Genomic DNA, 18,824 nt, shown 5'->3' on the forward strand with positions numbered 1-18,824 from the left:
GAAAACTAAGACTGAAAGCACTGTGCCATCGGTTATTTATGAGTAAATGAAATTATTTATTGACACAAAGTGTTCTCCTGGTTGTCTTCATTTCTTAATGAGAACCCTGATTTAAGCTAAAGTCTTGCTTTACATCGTTGCTCCACAAAACCAAACAAAAAAATTCTCTTTTGCGCGTTTCTCGGGCTGTTAATACACACACATCAGCACATCGGGTATCTATTAGGAAAACAGGATCGGTCACCAAAGCAGGCCGCCTGTGTTATCAAACCCATATATCACTCTCACTTTTTTCTTACTGATAAAGTACCACAGTTAAAAGAGGACTGTCTGTGTGCCAGCAGTAATAAATTTGCCCCTGTTAGAGGTAACCCATGTTTGAATGCAACACGAAAAGCTGAGAACAATAGAAACGACGCACTGTTCGAAAGAGGTGCCTCGCACTGTAAACACTGTTTACATTAGAGATGTTAGTATTTCAAATTCATTTTAACCTGATGCTTTAACACTTTTTTTATGCTGTATGGAAAAAAAAGCATGTGCACTGTGAAAGATTTTGAGCCACCCCTCACTTTTTTATATTTTGTTATCAATATGGGACATAAGTGCAATCATTTATCAAAATGTGCAAAAATACATAGATGTACAGCACCAAGACACAGGGAATAAAAGTCATTATTTCCTGGGCCACCTTTATAGTTAGCTCAGTCCATGACTGATAGTGCTTTATTGTACGTTTTTCTATCCAGGTGCGCTGTTACTGCAGTGGCACTGCGTTTGTGATCGATGTCATGCTGAAGAAATGAGACACACTCCAGATGGTGGATCAAATCTGGTTTCAATTTAGAAATTTTAACAAGACCTCCAACAACACTGGCTGAAATGCAGCCGTGACAGAGCCGCTGCCGTGTCTTACAGATAGCTGAAACTCACGGTTGTACCTTTCTACTGACCTCCATACATACTGACAATGATTTGAACCAAGCCGCTGATTTTCAGTCCACCTCTTGTGTAATTTAACGTCCCCATTTTCCTTCCTTCAGAATGGCCTCATGACAGCCAACCTTCCACTGAGAGTATTTCTGATCAGGCTTCAATGAACAGTAGATGGATCAGCTGAAGGGCCAGTTGCATCTCTCAGATCCTGTGTCTGGTCTTTGCTGGAATTGTTTCATATTTCTTAAGGACATGACTCTCAGATACTGTTCATCTGCATTAGAGGGTTTGTTTGTTTGTTTTTTAGGTCTGCCACTTCTTCTTTTGTCATCCACATCTCCAGTTTCCTCAAATTTTTAAGAACATATATCGAAAGATTCCAAGTTTTTAGCTACTGTAGACATGAAACTGTCATTCCACGAGTTAGGTACCTTTTTTTTTATGTTTTGATGATTCAGAGATCAGTGGTTTTAGATGACAACCCTGAATATCTACTGATCCATACTACAACGCCGCAGTCCCCAAAACCGAATGTATACATTAAAATAAAAACCACTATATTTGATCTACACTTAAAAACAAAAGATTTAAAAACATCCCAATTTATTAATTTCCAAAATACAGACAATGACAATCTTAAGAATTTAAAAGTGGAATTTCAGTTTATCATTAAGGCCAGAAAAACTGATTAGTGATAATAATGGCTCAGTTAACGAGGAGTTCGCTGCACATCAAACCAGAGAGAGAAAATCAAAACACACTGATTATTTAAACAGGATGATCTCCATCGTTGTGTCCTCGGAGGACTGAAACAACACAGTAACAGAGATTAACTATAAAACTGATTATTTACTGAATCATTCAAACTCAAGGAGCAACACTGCAATTGTCTTAAAATCAACAAAGATCTTCATACAGATTTCATTAAAATCAATATATAACAAGATTCCCATCTGAAACGATATGTTATCTTGCACTTACAGTAATGATGACTATATTACATTACATATTGCAAACAAAGCAAAGAACTATAAGAGAAAACAGTAGAAAGGTGCATAAAACTCTTCTTCTCATGCCTTCAGCCAACATCTTGGCAGGAAGGCACTGTGGATTAGAAACATCCATGCCATGTGTCCTGTTGTCGTTTCACCTGAATAGTCTGTTCCAAAAGGATACAAAGGTGTTGGAGTTTAAGGCACCGATGAATACAAGCAGCAGAAGGTAGAGACTCATCATGATGGCAAAATGGTGTCTGAGGAGCCACGAGCGGCTGCGGGAATGTCTGAGGAAGAAAAACAGAAAAGCACGGTGACCATCAGCACAGAAGAGCGAGCTATCAAACCTCGGGATGAAAACAAGTAAACATTTTCATTTTCTTTCATGCTATTGATTATTTATCTGTCAGTTCTCTTAACCACTCATTAAATGAGGGTCACAGCGGAGCTGGAGCCAATCTGACATTGGGCAAGAGGTAAAGTACACCTTGGATCTGGACCCTGTTTTATTTTATTTTATTTTATTTCAAGTGGCTACTCGCGTCCATCCAGCTCTGGGTTTAAGAAGAGATGCCTACACCACTCCTGGTCCAGCCACCTCCTCTAGCTCTGTGGCATTCCCAAGACAGCCAATAGAAAAAATACTGCCAGAATGTCCTGGGTCCATCCTGGGATCGCCTCCTGGGTAGACATGCCTGAAACACCTCACATAGGAGGCACCCAGGAAGCATCCACCACATCAACTGGAGGAGTAGCAGCTCTACACTGAAGTTCACTCTAAGGCCAAGCCCAGATACTCTTCAAAGGAAAGTTATCTCTACTCAACACTATACTCTCTTTTATTTAATCTGAATTAGTAAATGAATGAGTAAAATAGATAAAAACAAGTTTAAAAAATTGTATTCTGCTTCTCTTCTTTGCTCTTAGTGGGCTGTAATCAGATTACTGAGACTGCGTGCTGGAGGACATTCAAATAAATGTGACCTTTCCACAACTTTCACATTGAATTTCTGATTTGTCAGCCAATCCTGTTCTGTATGAAAGCATTTTTAGGTCTAATGTTGCCTATTCACCAGTACACAAAAGCAAACTGCATCATTTGTCCCAGAAAAGTCTTACCTGGACAGGTGCCTCTGCTGAGAGTAAACAAGCAGGTACTTGACTCGTAAAAGCTGATTATTGGTGACTACAAAGTATTTATGTGGTACATCCCCTCCTTCACTGTTCTTTGCCCTCGAGCGCTGGCGGTCTACAACTTCAGAATCTGAAATGAAAAATGAGCGGAAGGCTTTAATAGGTTCTGATTTAAAGAGCAATAAGCAGGTAGAACATTCCTGGAAAGATTTATGCAGTTACTGAGTGTTTTGAGAGGCATAAAGGTCCGAAATAAATTCAAGACAAAGTGTAGGCCACTTTGTTTTTACCCACAACGTGTCATATTACATCATATAAGAGCATTATCGCTGCCACGAGTACTCTCTGCAGTACTTTGTGACTCCCTGAATTGGTATTTTTGGCAACAGTGAATTTTTCTGTTTCCCTAACTCTAGCCTGTCTGGACATTAAGTCCTCACTCTTCCTGATAAGTGGAGGTCAGCTGTGAATCAGGAGAGCAGATTGCATGCATACTCCAGTGGGCTGGTCCAAGTGTCCCTGTCCAAGATACTGGACAAAGTGCATCCACGTGAGTGTTTGTAAGAGGTAAAAAGTGCTTAAAAGACAAGAGAATAAAGCAGTGCATTAATGTGTGTGTGAATGAATGAAAGTGACTTGTAAGTGTTTTGAGGGCTAAGTTAGAGTAAATGGAAAAAGTGTACTCCGGGTCAGGGACAGGTTCCTGCCCCAAGTTGGAGGAGTTTGGTCTTGTTCATGAGTGACGGGAGAAGGAAGCGGTAGATCGACAGACGGATTGGTGCAGTGTACTGGTCTGTTGTGGTGAAGAGAGAGCTGAGTGTAAAAGCGAAGCTCTCAATTTACCAGTTGATCTACGTCCCTACCCTCACCTATGGTCACGAGCTGTGGGTAGTGACCGAAAGAACGAGATCGCGAATACAAGAGGTGGATATGGGCTTCCTCTGAAGGGTGGCTGGCCTCTCCCTTAGACATAGGTTGATAAGTTCGGCCATTCGGGAGGGGCTTAGAGTAGAGCCGCTGCTCCTCCACATTGAAAGGAGCCAGTTGAGGTGGTTCGGGCATCTGACAAGGATGCCTCCTGGGCGCCTCCTGGGTGAGGTGTCCTGGGCATGTCCCACTGGGAAGAGGCCCCAGGGCAGACCCAGGACACACTGGAGAGATTATATCCCTCGGCTGGCCTGGGAACGCCTTGGTGTTCCTCTGGACAAGCTGGAGGAGGTGGCTGGGGAGAGGGAGGTCTGGGCTTCTCTGCTTGGGCTGCCGCCTCCACGACCCGACCCCAGATAAGCGGAAGAAAATGGATGGATGGATGGAAGTGTATATAGGTATTTAAGCAATAAAAGTACCTTGTTTTAACCAAGTTAGCACAGGAGCCTTGGTGGATCTTATGCAAGCAAAGAGACTTAAAAACATCACTGTGCATCGTCTACATGATCATTAGTGCAGGCTTGGTACCCACAGCTGTTTTGGTCCCATCAGCACCACCCAGATCCCCATCACCTTTCTCTTTCTCCATCTTATGCTGGCTGATCGTTAGGTATTATTATCTGCTATGTGAAGTATCACGACTCAAGTATCAAACAACAAATACTAATTCTGTTACAGCCTTGTTACATGACGTGTCATTCGAAGTTATCCCTATCTAACATCACTCACCCATCAAGTCCCTCGCCCATTTCTGCTCTGGTTCTGCTCACTCCACCGAATTATGTCTCCCATTATTTGCTCTGTTCCTTTTCTCTTCCCAGTCTCTCTGATTCACTCTTATTTAAAAACTGTGACCCGTCATATATGTACAAATGCACACATTTTTGACCTCTTTACTCCATATGTCTTATTGCTAATTGTTGACAGCTCAGGTGTTTTCATAAACTGTCACTTTTTTGTTGCCTCCTCATAGCTTTGGAATCCATGTTGAAGACATACTGCTTTTACCCGACTGTTAAACATACCTTTTTTCTTCACCTGGCATTTAACATCTGGATGATCAATGACTTCACACAAGGCGACACAGCTCAGCAGTGGACCTAGAATGCTTTCTCTCCAGCCGCTGCTGTGGGGACTGTAGAGGACAGCCATACTGAGGTCACTAGTGAGGTAGGTCCCCTCTCCAAACACCGAGTTCTGCAATGAAAAATGTCCATGTAAGCCCAATGTATCACTCTGATTTACACTCCAGCCCTTCAGCATCCTCTTAAACTTGCCTTGCTCCTCATGATCTGTAAAAAAACAATTTTTTAAATAAGGTTTCGGTACACTGACCTTGTTGAGGTGACAGTGTAGGCCGTTGTGAATAATCGAATGAAAGTTCTCCAAGCGGCTCCCGTGGAAAGCATAGAAAACATCTCGTCCTTCCCTCGTCCTCTCAAACCTCGCGTTCATCTGATCAGAGTACTCCAGCTCAAAGAGGAAGTCTGGCACGGGTGCAGACATCCCTTCATTTTCCGTCAGGCTGCAGAGTTTGGCGTACTAGTGAAGATCGGAGAAACACGCTTGAGCAAAGAAGAAAGCTGTGCAAGTTTGTGGTTTATCTCTCTATGCCTGTAACATACCTCTTCCTTCTGTAGTGTCTTTACAGCAAAGCTCTTTGAAGACAGAATCCAGTGTGCGAGGGCCAAATGATGATCTGCTTCTCCAGGTCGTAGTCTCACCAGCTCTCTCACACCAGGCAACGAGTTCACATCTGCCAGCTGGAGAAGGAAAAACTCCTTTCTTTTATCATATTACCACAAACAGATTCAAATGTCTCTTTTACACACGTCTCTCAAAGTGAGAAGACACCAAAGACATGAAATGATCACAAATTCATCTATGAGTAATAATTGGCATGAAGCTACCATTAACAGCACATCACTGCCACCGAGTGGATATATATCATGTTACATTTGATCAGTTCTCTCAATTATCTTAGCAGACCATATCGCAACTGAAAATAAACAATTCTTGTTTCTTCCCACTCATTCAACACAGGATCATAGGTCAGCCTATATGAGTGGTAGTGGATTTGAGAGTTGATACCGATTACTTGCTGGGAATTTTTCTGAAGTAGCTACATTTTATGTTCTACTGTTGAGTCTGCCATCCCTCTGTCTTCCCCTTTTGTGTAGATGTGTGCATGTATGTTATTTTTTCTAGTTGCCATGTAAAGCTCTGTATCACTTTTCATGTTAATGAGTGTCCTTGTGCTAGGATACCTCTGTCCATAGGCTTGGTGATCATTCTGATCAGTCACCTGAGTGAATGAATATATGGCTGAACTACAGAGGCGCTGCTGCTGTTGGTTTGGTGATCTTGACCCTACCCCTGAGGCTGGTTAAAGCTTGTATGATTAAACTGAGGAGCACTTAGGCAAGCATAGGCTACCAGTGACTATAATCTAGGATCTTCAAGAGGTTTTGACAATCACTTTAGCACTCACCAACTCCTCAAACTCCTTATTGTCACCACTTAAGTAACGAGGAGGGAATGGTCTAAGCAAAGAGTCTCTCTTGTAGTTCTGAGTGGCAGCAACGAAGAGGCTGCATCGCAGGTCTGCTGCTACGGGGTCTCTTTGCAGGCAAGAGCACACCAGCTCTCTGACTGCTTCAGGTGGCAGCGGTGGCTGCATTCCCAGCACTGTGTACAAAGAGATAAGATAGCACACGGCCAAGGTCTAGGTTTCCGCTTTATGCAAGTCTGCAGTCAATAATGACTAAGTTTTTAATCCTCACACATTGAAATATTTCAACTATCAAGGCTCTTGTAGTTTATTTCACTCAAATCCTCACATCAAAGAGGATGCTATAATTTAACATTTAGCTTTTTGGTGAGTATTGTGGCAGTGTGGCATCTCGCTGCCTTTTTTCTTTTACTTTGAAAGATGTTCTGCTTGGGATGCAAACGCTGACATTACACCTCACCCTTGGTTTGCTAAACTAGGACACTAGCTAAATTCAGCTCATCTACTGGAACAATTACATACTTTAGCTTTTGCTAAGTTAGATTGTTTTGGTTTAATACAATCTTTATAAAGTCAATATTAGGACAAAAATGACAGTTCAATTATAGTTACTAATGCTGATTTGTAATGTTAGTCTTACCTTTCTGTATTTGGTTACTAATATTATGCAAAGAAAGCGACGTCTGAGTAGCTAACATTAGCTGAGCCACTACAAGAGAGCATAACTGCCGCTCTTCACTAAATAAAGCCTTGTCGGACTACTGCAGGTCCCCGTATGTATTGGGAATACATCACTGTGGCACTCGTATGAGTTAAATTTGACAGACCTTGTTTAGAAATATAATTTTTGCCCTTACCTTCAGTCTTGCTTAACTCATAGCACTGAAGGGAAAGCTAGCGTTAGCTTCAGGCACTGCTGCGTTCAAGCACAGTTCTGCCTTTTGGAAACCGTATACGAAACACATCAGACAGATGTGCAGCTGAGAAAGCGTGTGAGCCGTGCTATCGAGGCAGTCTGAGACAAAGACGGAGCACAAAATTAATTTCCGCATAAACGCCAATGTGTATTCGGTCTGCTGTTTTAAAACGTTTATTCTACCTGGAGTCTAACATTGCACAGGGCACGCGAAGGCAGGATTCATGAGACCAACTGTACCGATGTTTCAGAGAGCCATCTAATGTTTGACAGTAGCAACTAAACAGTGCTTCAGCTGCTGGGGTGGCACGATAGACAGTCTTAGGCCATTCATATCTTTGTATTTTATTAGGCACACCGATTTAGTGAGATATATGCAAACATACAGTACATTGAAGTACAGAAAAAAAAGATTTTGGACCATTCTAATACGTTTGAAAGTCAATATTTGATATAAACATATCAGTTTTTCACCACACCCTGAACGCTCTTTGATAAGCTTTCTTATCATTTCTTTAAGCAGACTTCAGAAATAGTTCTCCAGGTTTCTTGAAGGGCATTCAGAGGTCTTTTTTGAATGTTCGCTGCCTTTTGTTCCACTCTTTCTCAAGATCTTCCCACACTGCTTCAGTAATGATGAGGTCCAGGCGCTGGGAAGGCCAGTCTATGACTAATAGTGATCCACTGTTTGATTTGAATCACATGTTTTCCAGATGGTAATATGTGGTGGATCAAAATCTGATGGTATTTTTTGTGTTCATTATTCCATCAATTTGCGAAGATCCCAAACACCACTGTGTTTTCCAGGTGGCTGTCTGCTATACCTCTCTCTCCTGACCTGTTGCCACTGTTCTACAGTCCAGTTCTTGTGTAGTTGGGCATACCTCAGCCTTTTCTTTCTGTTTCCCTTCCTTCAAATCTGTTTTCAAAGACATGTTATATCCATCAATTACTCTTAAATAGAATTAAATAATCTACCAGACCAATTCCTTCAAGAAAACCAAACATTTCCTGTGGAATAGACTACTGTCTTTTGGTCTTTCCGTAGATTTTTATACAACAAACACTAAACTCAGAAATATTTGTGGGTGTTTTCTTGTTTGTTTGTTTTTTGTACTACTTGAACACTAAAATGGTCCTCACATGAGATGACAGTGCCAGCAGTGGCCCACAGCGCATTTAAGTTTGAAACCCCTGTTCAAGTTAGCAGAATATGTACTTTGAATAAAAGAAATCCCTTGGTTGCTTATGGTTTCTCAGTTTCTAATAATACTAATCAAGTCACATGAGGGAATTGTTTCGCAGCCTGGTATAAAAGTGATCAATAAGTCATTTATAAATAATTTACTACTCCTTAGTATCTTTTCAGCTTGATAAGTATTTTAATTGCACACAGCAATTTCAGCCATGCTGATTATGTGGTTTCTTTGGAATAAACTTAACTTACTGTGAAGCAAATTTGTAGTCAAGCATAGGAGAAAAGCACAAGAGAATTGATCCAGTCCATATTAACTTGTTGTACCTCAGGTAAAGGTACTATAATACTATTGTTTTTGGATGAAAATATTTTGCAGCTGGTGCCCGAAGTCTAGAATTTATAACCAAATGCTGCACTTCCTCCCTTGAGAGGATTTGCCAGCTGTTTAATGAGTGTCTCCTTTGCTTGCAGCGACATCTTTTTAGACTTCGTATTGAGCATGTCAGTGCACTGCTACTAAATGCACGGAATAACGAGGGAACAGACCTCATCTAATCATCAAATAACTTGTTGTATAATTGTACATGTTTCGACCCTCTGAAAATAGGGGGTACATATAAAAAGTTCCTGAATCAATTGAATTGAAATCCATTATCTTGGTGTACAGATGCAAAATTACAAAAAAAGTAATTCTACTTATCAAGTGTGTTTTTATTTATTTTGTTTTGTTTTATTTTGTTTTCTTTTATTGCACTTGTATATATATTAAAAACTACTACTACTACTACTACCACTACTGGGAAAAGAGTTGTACATTGAAATGTATTTATACTACTAGTAAAGCGGTATCTTTATTATGGAAGTAGCTGATAACAGGCAGCCAATCAGGTCAGGTTGTGTAATGCCTCCTCTGATTTTTAACACTGTCAACCTATTGGTTAAGAGCTAAAATATTTCTCCTTTGTGATTGGTCAGGTCAGGTCAGCAACAAATCCATTGTTTTTCCAGGGCCCTGGTCCTACCCGGCCGGGCACAACCCAGCGTCGAGGAGGGGGCCGGTATGTACGTAATGAAAAGACCATACGTCACGTGCCCGCCTCTTACTCCCAACCCCATCATTTGAGGAAATACGCGACATTTTCGTGTGATTAGCGCCAGATCTAGCTGTTTCGGCCACTGTATTTTAATACAGATGAAATCGTAGGATGCAATTTAAACGGACGGAGGTATTCTAGCGACATTCACGGACTGAACCGGAGGTAGGACATCGCATTTTCATTCATTGGTCTCCAGCTAGAGAGGGAGGGAAAATATTGGATTTTTTTTATTTTATTTTATTTTATTTTAGCGGATTCTAGCTTCGGTAAAACCTCGAAATTTGTAGGCCGGGCTGTTTACTGCGAGGAGTTTGTGCTCGACTTGCTCGACGTCCGGATGATGAACAAGAGCCCCGATGCAGCAGCCTGTCGCGCAGGCTGAAGGACGCTTCTCCATCGCCTGTAATCTCAATGCACTACCCCACTGCAGCATCACTGCCGCCAGCCGAACGAAATACACGTCTAAGACAGCCGGCGATTCACAATGAATAAAAGCAACTTCAGCCAGACAGCATTTTCGTGGCATAGATTGGTTTATCTGTGCCAGAAAGATGCCCTTCAATACACCATGCGTCCACCATGACGTGCGCTACAAATATGATTTTCTAACACAGTTAAATATGGAAGGTAGTTGATTATGGCCTGCTTAGCAAGGAGAACGCGATAAACAGAGAGTAACGTCTATATAATCCAGCCTTTAAGCTCAATAGGCCTTTCAAACGCCTATTTTGAATCCCAAAGGATATGCATTCGAGATCACGACAAGGCCACACTGTGTCCTGGAGCGCGCATTACACCGCTAAAATATGTGACCAAGAAAACAGGTTCATCTCAGTCTATCTGATGCTCCTCTGGAGGCTGGGTACCACCATGGGTACCTCCTCTCTCCAAATCGTGTCAGGATGTCAAAGACTCCTATTGCAGTGATTGTGGCCTGTTGCTTACAAGCAGGGCCGGGATAGTAAGTGATGTTGCACTTAATCATGCACTTCTCTCCTTTTCTGCAGTTTGCTTTTCAAGGGAGCTGAGATTGAAGAACTCTGTGTGCCTGGTTTACAAGTGGCAGAAAGCAGTGAATCATGGCAGGTGAGCTTCCCCCTTTTATAAAGGTTGAATAAAAGCTCATGCACCTCTCTTGACTTGATTTCTTCTTGATGTGAAGCACTGAATCATGTCTCTGTGTCCTAGAAAACAACTTCCCTCCCCTTCCTCGCTTCATCCCCCTTAAGCCATGTTTTTACCAAGACTTCAACGAGATCCCAGACCAACACCGCACTATGTGCAAGAGGCTCTACTACCTCTGGATCTGTGAGTGTACCTGCAGGAAATGCTTTTTATTTTCTTTGCATTTGGAAGCAGTCGGTATTTGCATGCATCTAGCTGTAACCCGTTAACCTGTCTACTTCTCTTCCTCCTCATGCCGGGCTGCTTTGTTTTACCCAAAATATTATGAGAACTAAAGAGTGCAAACACTCCGTGCAGCTGGGAAACTAGATTGGCCGGTCTCACATTATGTCACAGAGCCAGATAACCACCGTTTTCATTTTACCGTGGTTTTTATTTTGAGGGGTAAAGTTCGAAAATGATTTAGCTCACAGATTTACTTTGTGGTTTGTGATTTGACTGACAAACTGTTTACAAATCTGAAGCCCAATTGAGGTCCCACGGGCAGAAAATGAGGACTTCAGCTATATTTTTTTAATTTCCCAAGAAAATAATTTATTTACACAAATCAGTGGGGTACAAAATGAAAAATGGTACATCGTGAAACAAAGTTACAATCCAATACCAATATTTGATAGTATTGATACTTGGATTGTTCCATTCACCTCTAATGTATGCTATAACTCTTAGAATATAATACAGAAGTATGTGTGTGCAATCTTAGGCTTGACAGGTGTCACCTGTCACAGAAAGAGGAGTTATTGTACAGTTTTATAGTGAACGATAGGAATAATTTCCAAAAACATTTATGCTCTTTGTTTATTCCCCACTATTATCTGAGATCCACTAACTCTTAACTCATTAATGAAGAACATAATTTGTACATAATTACAGTCACATGAGTATTATGGTATGTTTTTCATTATCACATAGGTGCTGCTATTTAAAGCAAAAATGTAAGTCTGGTGAAAAGAGTTTAGAGTATATGTTATGTTGGGTGGAAATGGTGTGCTGAATAAAATGCACCTCTATATCATATTTTATTATTGTAGTTTAAGTCTTGAATGTAGAACTGGAAATATGGCAGTGTGTAGTTGTTGGTCTTCATAGTGATTAAATCCTGCTGAGTTATGAGTAATGATGGAGCCTGCGGGGTGTTTGCTGTAGCGTTTTTTTTGTTTGTTTGTTTGTTTCCTCACTCTTTTATGTTTTTGTCATTCTTCCTCTCTGTGACGCTGATAGTGCATAGTGCCACGCTAGCTGTTAATCTGATTGGTTGCCTGGCATGGATGTGTGGAGGCGGTGGAGCTACCAACTTTGGCATGGCTATCCTGTGGCTCATCCTCTTCACCCCTTGTTCCTACGTGTGCTGGTTCAGGCCCATCTACAAGGCCTTGAAGTAAGCGTGTTTCCCTCTGAGTTACACTTCTTCCTGCTGTTCCGCTGAATCAGATCGTTTCTGACGATTAGTCTCTCCACGCAGGACAGACAGCTCATTCAACTTCATGGCTTTCTTCTTCGTCTTCATGGCCCAGGTGGTGATCAGTATTATCCAGACTGTTGGCATTCCAGGCTGGGGAGTGTGGTAAGAGTTTGTACTGGTTTATTAAAAGTAATGTGTACAGATGAAATGGAAATTAACTGGCATGTATAGAGTTTATTTCTTGTCTTATATTGTTGTTAAAGATGATTCTAGAAGCACCTGAATCAAGGGGTATACTTTGTAATCTAATCTAAAGCATACACTTTCATTCAAAAAATAATTTTTTTCTAAACCAATGAGGCTTTAAAGAGGTTCATTATCCTTCTGAGGTCTAAGCCATCAAACTTTAACTCCTAATTCTTAAATCATTTTTTTGGTGATAAAATATGATTAACTTTGATGCATGGTTGTTTTCTTTGTTCCCTGATTGCCAAGATATGGGAAAATAATTTAATAAATGAAATAACTATATTCCCATCACCTAGGTTTAGAGTTAGTGTTTGGGTTTTCCACCACCACATAAGTATACTGTAATATACTCAACCTCTCTTTAACGTTAATGTACTGAAGAGAAATGGGAAATATTAAAAAGCAGGTATACAAGCAGTTTTTTACCCCTTGTAAATCCTTTTTGTTCGAACCACCATTAGCAGACGGCCTGCTATACCTCCTGAACTACAGCAACCCCAGGAGACACCCTTTAGGAAAACACAGAGTTTGTCCAGCACAAGGCTCTCTACAACTTCCATTTTGATCAGGCTGTTTTGAACTCCACAAACACAACAACCAGCTGATCCGAACAGAATCATGCCTGAATTATTCTTCGGCAGGAAATCTATGCTGTAGCTTTCGTTGTAACTGAAAACTCTTTTTAACTCTACACTGTAACCTGACATTCAGCTTTTAAGAAATGTATCTATATGCTGGCTCAATGGCATGGAGGGTTGCGATGTAGGGTTAAGAGGGGTTTCTGGTTGTAAAGTTAGGATGTAGATTTTCTGCAGAAGTCTACATCAGGCTTTAGGCACAGCATAGATTAGTAATTCACAGCTTCTAACAATAGTCTCTAAATATTTTGGTATCAATCTTAAAAATCCAATATCAGAATTATCTAGAATTATCAAGCTTAATGTATTATTTAAATATGGCGTATTGTGAGCATATGATGATTCTTCTGTGCTTCTTCTTCAGCGGTTGGCTGGCCACCATCACCTTCTTCAGCACCAACATTGGCTCAGCTGTGGTCATGCTGATTCCCACCATCATGTTCACTGCAGTGGCTGTTTTATCCTTCATCGCCCTCTCAAAGGTGAGTGACAGATTTCTACCTGGTCACAGAAATTATTAGATCAATCAGTGCTGGTATTATCAAGTGAAAGATAGCAATCCAGTCCAAGTAGCATTGAATAATTATCTTGTATTATAATGCCAGCGCCGTTTCCCACTTAAAGGGAAGCAGTGATAACATGACATTTGATCCATTTGCACTAGCAACAGAAATTTTTGGAGGTGATATTTATTTATTTCAGGCTGTTTTTAAATCCCTTTTTGGTGAATGCAAGGAATCCATGAGGGGCCCAAGTACTTATTAGAACTTGGTGATCAGAGGTTATTGTGGCTGTTTTTTTTGTTTTTGTTTTGTTTGTTTTGTTTGGGGGGGGGGGGGTTCTATAACTCTGTATTTGACAACATATTACAGTAAGGTTTAATAGGATAACATTATGACGTTTTCTATACAAAATGTCGAAGGTTGACTTCACTATGACATCAGAGTGTTCTGCAAAAACATTTGAAGCCACAACTCTTGAAAAGAAGAGGGGATTGTGACCATATTTCATGATTGGTGGCATCTAAGTTGATGATGCTAATCCCGAGTTCTAACGTTAAAGCTTTGGTCAAGGTGTGACTGGTTTGTGCTGCAGGATTAAAGATGTGTGTGAAGCATCCACCTTTTAGAATCTGTTGTTTCTTTAAGGCTATTATTCTAGTGTTTTAACTATACCTGCTAAGTCATTGTGGCAATTTCTTACCATGGGAATGCTGTCCATCTATCACCACACCCTCATATATCAATCAGCGGTATTCTTTGCTCTCATTGGTAGTTGCTTCACTTTGTGGATCCCAAGTTAACGGGTCCCAAGGTGCGTCAACTTCATTAAGAACGTCATTAAGATATAGGATGATATCATTTAGTATTATAAGCTGGGAATTTCTTGCGTTACAGCAGGTATAACATTATTTAAACATGACAAGCATTGGGAGTGTAAGTCTCAAATATATCTTTTTCGGTCTAGAATTGCTTAGGAACAGCTCTTTGGAAAGTAAATGTTGCCAATAATGTGGTCATGACACAAAAAAATGAGGTGCCACTACAGACAAATAATAAAATTCACCTTTTCTTTATGGTAATTTGGTCAATTTTACAAATTTAAAAAAGTAAAAGTCATACTTGATAGAGAGTAAAATTCATGTTGAATCCCATTTCTCCTTTCTGTCTTTTTTTAGGTGCATAACTTCTACCGCGGCAGTGGTGGCAGCCTGGGTAAAGCCCAGGAGGAGTGGGCTACGGGTGCCTGGAAGAACCCCCATGTCCAGCAGGCAGCCCAGCAGGCCGCCATGGGGGCTGCTCAAGGCGCCATGCAGCAGAATCAGTACTCAGCAGCTCCCACCTACAACTACGACGAACCCATGTAGGACAGAGGAGTAGGCCAGGCGGCTGAGTGGGAGAACTAAAAAGGGATCAATTAAGAACACAATTCAGAATTAGGTGCCCGTCATTATAACACTGTAATGCTGAACTCAAACAGAACAATGTAAAAGTCATGTTTTTGGTGCAAATGTACTGGGATTTCATTATTTTACTCGGTTCACATTTAAATCAACAGTTATTTTAAAAAGCAAAAAATGTTGCTGTTGTTTTATGCTGCTCAGTTGTAGCTGGTCGGTGTTGTTTTCCAACAGAGACACATAGCCTAAAATAGGTAGACCCAGTCCCCTGAGCATCTTCAGTTTATTTGAGTAGGTGGTCTCCAATGTCACTCTGTAAATTTTCTAATGATCTTTAATGTGATATTTAAGGGACTGAAACAGCTATATTGTTAAGGGTCTTTACTTTTATTAGCCTTGAAGATCACCAATGCTGAAACAGTTATTTCTCAGCTGATGTAATGGACTAGCTGTTTGGCTAAATTCTTATATACAAATGTCAAGAATTTTTTATTTCCCATTAAAGGAATAGTTTGACCATCTTGGGAAACACCTTAATTCACTCTCTTGCTTCAGGGTTATATATAGGGTATTATTAAATTAATCTTTGCTAGCAGCCAGTTAGCTTGAATTAGCAAAAAGACCAGAAACTAAAGCTGAAACAGATAGTTTGGCTTTATCCAAGGATATTAAAATCTTCTTAGCAATTATAGCTAGCAGTATAGCTCTAATAATCTGACTAGCTCGTTATATGTCACTTAAGAGCTCTTAGAGGCAGATTTTATTTCATTTTGACAAAGTCATGCAAGCTGTTTCTCACAGATGTGAAAGATCCACAGATCGCAAGGGGAAAATATGTACTCTCCAACGGGCTAGCAAGTGGTTCCTGGATATTGCCAATAGTCACCAGGTGAAATCACTCAAAAAAAAAAAAAGGGTGCAACACCAAAAACCTCCCTTGTGGTTGCTTTGGTTGCTAGCAGGTCAAATTTAGTTTGCATTGAAGATGCTGACTTGTATGCAAATGCTCGCTAACTATTGACCTAGCAGCAGTAAAACTTGAAAAAGTGCAACTTAACCAGGAACGTTCTGCCTTTTGAAACATGTTGGCTGCACCGCTGAGGCACAACTTTTATTTTAAAGGCTAACGTTTTCCGTTTCACCACAGCTCAGATAGCAGTTAGACAGTTTTTGTAGACAAGTTAGCATCTTCCTTGCAAACTACTAGCAACCGCAGCAATCTGTTAGCGACCAAAGCTATTTCATATTCACATACAGATGTGACAGGGGTTGCTTTTTAACTTACAGCAAGAAATTAATTGGATCAAACTACCTATTTCTTAAAGGTTATGGTACATTTTAAGTAACCTTTTGAGTTGTTGTTTTTTTTTAAAAATTATGCTTAAATACCAGTAAAGAAACTCATCATCTTTCTCTGCTTTTTTTCTTTCCTTTTTTTTGATTGAAAAAGAAAGTTAAACCGACTAAAATGAATATTCTAAAAAACAGAAATATGGAGTTTTTGTTTTGGTGATCTTTTTGACAGTATAAGTCGATTTATTTACATTCTCAGGAAAAGTCTAATAGCTGTTTTTAAATTCTACCTGTAAAGCCTGTAGAGCTTCAACATGTCGGGCTTTTGTCTCCTTATATCGCCCCTATTGACCATGTTTGGTTTTGTCGTTACATACTAGTTTTATGTTGAGCAGGCTGAGTTTAGTTCAAGTATTTCATTTTTTTTTTTCATGTTAAAGTGAAGCACACGCAGTATTTAAAGATTGGAGTTTATTGGTCAGACATTCCAAATCGATGTTAGTATAAAGGTCAAAGTGAAAGAAAACCAAAACACTTGCAGGTTATGGTAAGTAATAGTAATAATTGTTGTAAGGTGGTCATAACATTGTATGGAGTGATGGATGTTTACTCTCCCTTTGGCAAACTCTCCCGCTTACCCCTACGTGTAAATGCTTCAGTGACTCCTTGTTTCTGAAATTCGGGATTTCAGGCCTTAGTGTGTTATTTCGTGGATGTTGGTGTTATTCCATGAGTTGGTGTAATAAGAAATCTACATAAAAGAAAAAAAAAGAATATTAAATTCAATCCAGCTATTTCTTTATGGAGTAAAATATCACAAAAAGACATTCGTGCGTAGCCCCGGTGAGGCCTGATGTGTTCAGTCAGAGACTGTGTCGTTCTGGTTTCTTCGAGTCTTTGAAAGCTTCAGCATACAGTAGATGGTTCGTACAGTCGAACACTATTAGATTTAAAACAGTGAAGTTATCTGAATCCTCGTTACTTTAAAATCTGTGAGTCGTCTTGTCTGATTGTGATGACGTGGTTTCCAGTAGGCTGTTTGTTGTGCTACCTTTTAGTTGTTTTGTTTATCTCTCTTTTTTCCTGTGTATTTGAATGACGTGTGGATGCTTGTGAAGCACATGATTTGTTGTGTCTTTCTGTTTTTTGTTTTTTTACTATACTTTTTGTTTTTGGAAAAAAAAGTAAGTAATATTTGCGCTGGTTTTCCTCTTGGCATCGGTGCAAACTTCATTCAGAGTGGAGCAATACTAACAGTAGAGTTATTACAATCAGCTGGGGTCCTGTTGTGCAGCCTTTAAATACAGGAAGAAAAATGTTACCAACCCCAACCTAAAGTGTCATAAAATGAATAGCTAGCCTGTTTTTGAGTTGGACACCACTTGTATGATTTTACAGTTTCATAGCATTTTCACCAGCACATGCACACACAGAAGTAAGGAGGTGTAACCCTGTAAAAAGTACCATACATCCGCTCATCTGTTAGTAAATGCACAGCTGGCCATTTCTATAACGTAAATGTGAATTTTTTTGCACAAAGTTGAACAAATAAGCTACTTTCCCTGTGTATGTAGTAAGTTGGTGAACTTTGGATCAGTCCAAACTTTCCGCCATATGTACATACGGCACAATTCATGTGTTTATGGAAATTGCAGCTGTGTAGTTATTGTGTAGCAGGAGCCGCTTATACACTTAATGCCACTGTATCAAAGCTTCTGAAAGCCATTTTCCATCTTATTCCCACATGTACTGTATGTTGTGTAAAATGTATTAACATGTACTATATCATAAGTATATATGAATATATAATTACTTGAGGTGCAGTAAATATTTGCCATGGATCAAACAAATTGAGTAGGCCCTAAATAGTCGAATAAGTCGTTTGAGGGGGCTGCGTCTCCACGAGTGAACGAGGAAAACATTTTGTGTATTACTTTTGTATTATTTGGTCTTACCCTAATAGATATTAAATAGTTCTTGTTGCATCCTGTTTTGTTATGTGATGAGTTTGCATACGGGTACTATACAGTTGTAGATATGGAAAATGTAACTTTTTTTTAAATGAACTATTGACTTTTAGGTGTAAATAGCTGTGTCGAGTAGCTGACCTTCAATTTCTTCTGTCCAAATACAAACCTTAAATATTCTAATATTCATCTCACCTCCGACATAATTGAATTTTGATTCTTTTCTAGGTTAAAACTCGCTAAAAAAAAAAAAAATCCAATTTAGCCTAAACATGGTGATGAACAGTGATGTGGTTTCTTTTTACATCATAAATTACAATTCATAAACACTTTTATGGATGCTTCATTTTTAAGGAAGGTTGATGATTTGAATACTCCAAATGAATCAGGGGCATTTGTATATATCATTCATTTCATACCTCAGCACACTGTATCCGATTATTACAACTGGAAATGATGTGGTAGTGGAGTAGTA

At 39.9% G+C, this 18,824-nt stretch overlaps 2 protein-coding genes across 5 annotated transcripts; one reads left to right on the top strand and one right to left on the bottom strand.

Annotated features, from left to right (window-relative positions):
* Positions 1–1,522: 1,522 nt before the first annotated feature.
* parp16 (poly (ADP-ribose) polymerase family, member 16) lies at positions 1,523–7,587 on the bottom strand. Of its 2 annotated transcripts, none has more exons than XM_004567690.6 (7): positions 7,362–7,587; positions 6,484–6,680; positions 5,618–5,755; positions 5,328–5,534; positions 5,018–5,189; positions 3,051–3,195; positions 1,523–2,218 (listed from the first exon to the last, which is right to left on the bottom strand). In XM_004567690.6, the coding sequence occupies exons 2-7, from the start codon at positions 6,670–6,672 to the stop codon at positions 2,083–2,085; spliced, it is 987 nt and encodes a 328-aa protein (XP_004567747.1). In that variant the 5' UTR covers positions 6,673–6,680; positions 7,362–7,587; the 3' UTR covers positions 1,523–2,082. The 2 variants fall into 2 exon arrangements, with proteins under 2 accessions (XP_004567747.1, XP_004567746.1); XM_004567689.4 differs by lacking the exon at positions 7,362–7,587 and adding an exon at positions 7,145–7,326.
* On the top strand, positions 6,732–18,372 carry scamp5a (secretory carrier membrane protein 5a). 3 transcript variants are annotated; one of them, XM_004567688.6, is made up of 7 exons: positions 6,732–6,870; positions 10,723–10,801; positions 10,904–11,023; positions 12,122–12,278; positions 12,363–12,464; positions 13,554–13,671; positions 14,868–18,372. In XM_004567688.6, the coding sequence occupies exons 2-7, from the start codon at positions 10,795–10,797 to the stop codon at positions 15,054–15,056; spliced, it is 693 nt and encodes a 230-aa protein (XP_004567745.1). In that variant the 5' UTR covers positions 6,732–6,870; positions 10,723–10,794; the 3' UTR covers positions 15,057–18,372. The 3 variants fall into 3 exon arrangements, with proteins under 3 accessions (XP_004567745.1, XP_076742017.1, XP_004567744.1); XM_076885902.1 differs by lacking the exon at positions 6,732–6,870 and adding an exon at positions 9,657–9,676; XM_004567687.4 differs by lacking the exon at positions 6,732–6,870 and adding an exon at positions 9,689–9,877.
* The last annotated feature ends 452 nt before the right edge of the window (positions 18,373–18,824 follow it).

Source organism: Maylandia zebra, linkage group LG7 (genome assembly GCF_041146795.1).
Source record: "Maylandia zebra isolate NMK-2024a linkage group LG7, Mzebra_GT3a, whole genome shotgun sequence".
Lineage (NCBI taxonomy): Eukaryota > Metazoa > Chordata > Actinopteri > Cichliformes > Cichlidae > Maylandia > Maylandia zebra.

Bases quoted from the DNA above. Each gene is read 5' to 3' on its own strand.
- parp16 (XM_004567689.4), bottom strand. From the start codon at position 7,202: ATGTTAGCTACTCAGACGTCGCTTTCTTTGCATAATATTAGTAACCAA. The intron at 5,535-5,617 runs GTATGTTACAGG...GATCTTCACTAG, and splicing joins AGACACTACAGAAGGAAGAG to TACGCCAAACTCTGCAGCCT. The intron at 5,190-5,327 runs GTCAGTGTACCG...TTTTCATTGCAG, and splicing joins TACACTGTCACCTCAACAAG to AACTCGGTGTTTGGAGAGGG.
- scamp5a (XM_004567688.6), top strand. The intron at 12,279-12,362 runs GTAAGCGTGTTT...CTCTCCACGCAG, and splicing joins CCCATCTACAAGGCCTTGAA to GACAGACAGCTCATTCAACT. The intron at 12,465-13,553 runs GTAAGAGTTTGT...CTTCTTCTTCAG, and splicing joins ATTCCAGGCTGGGGAGTGTG to CGGTTGGCTGGCCACCATCA.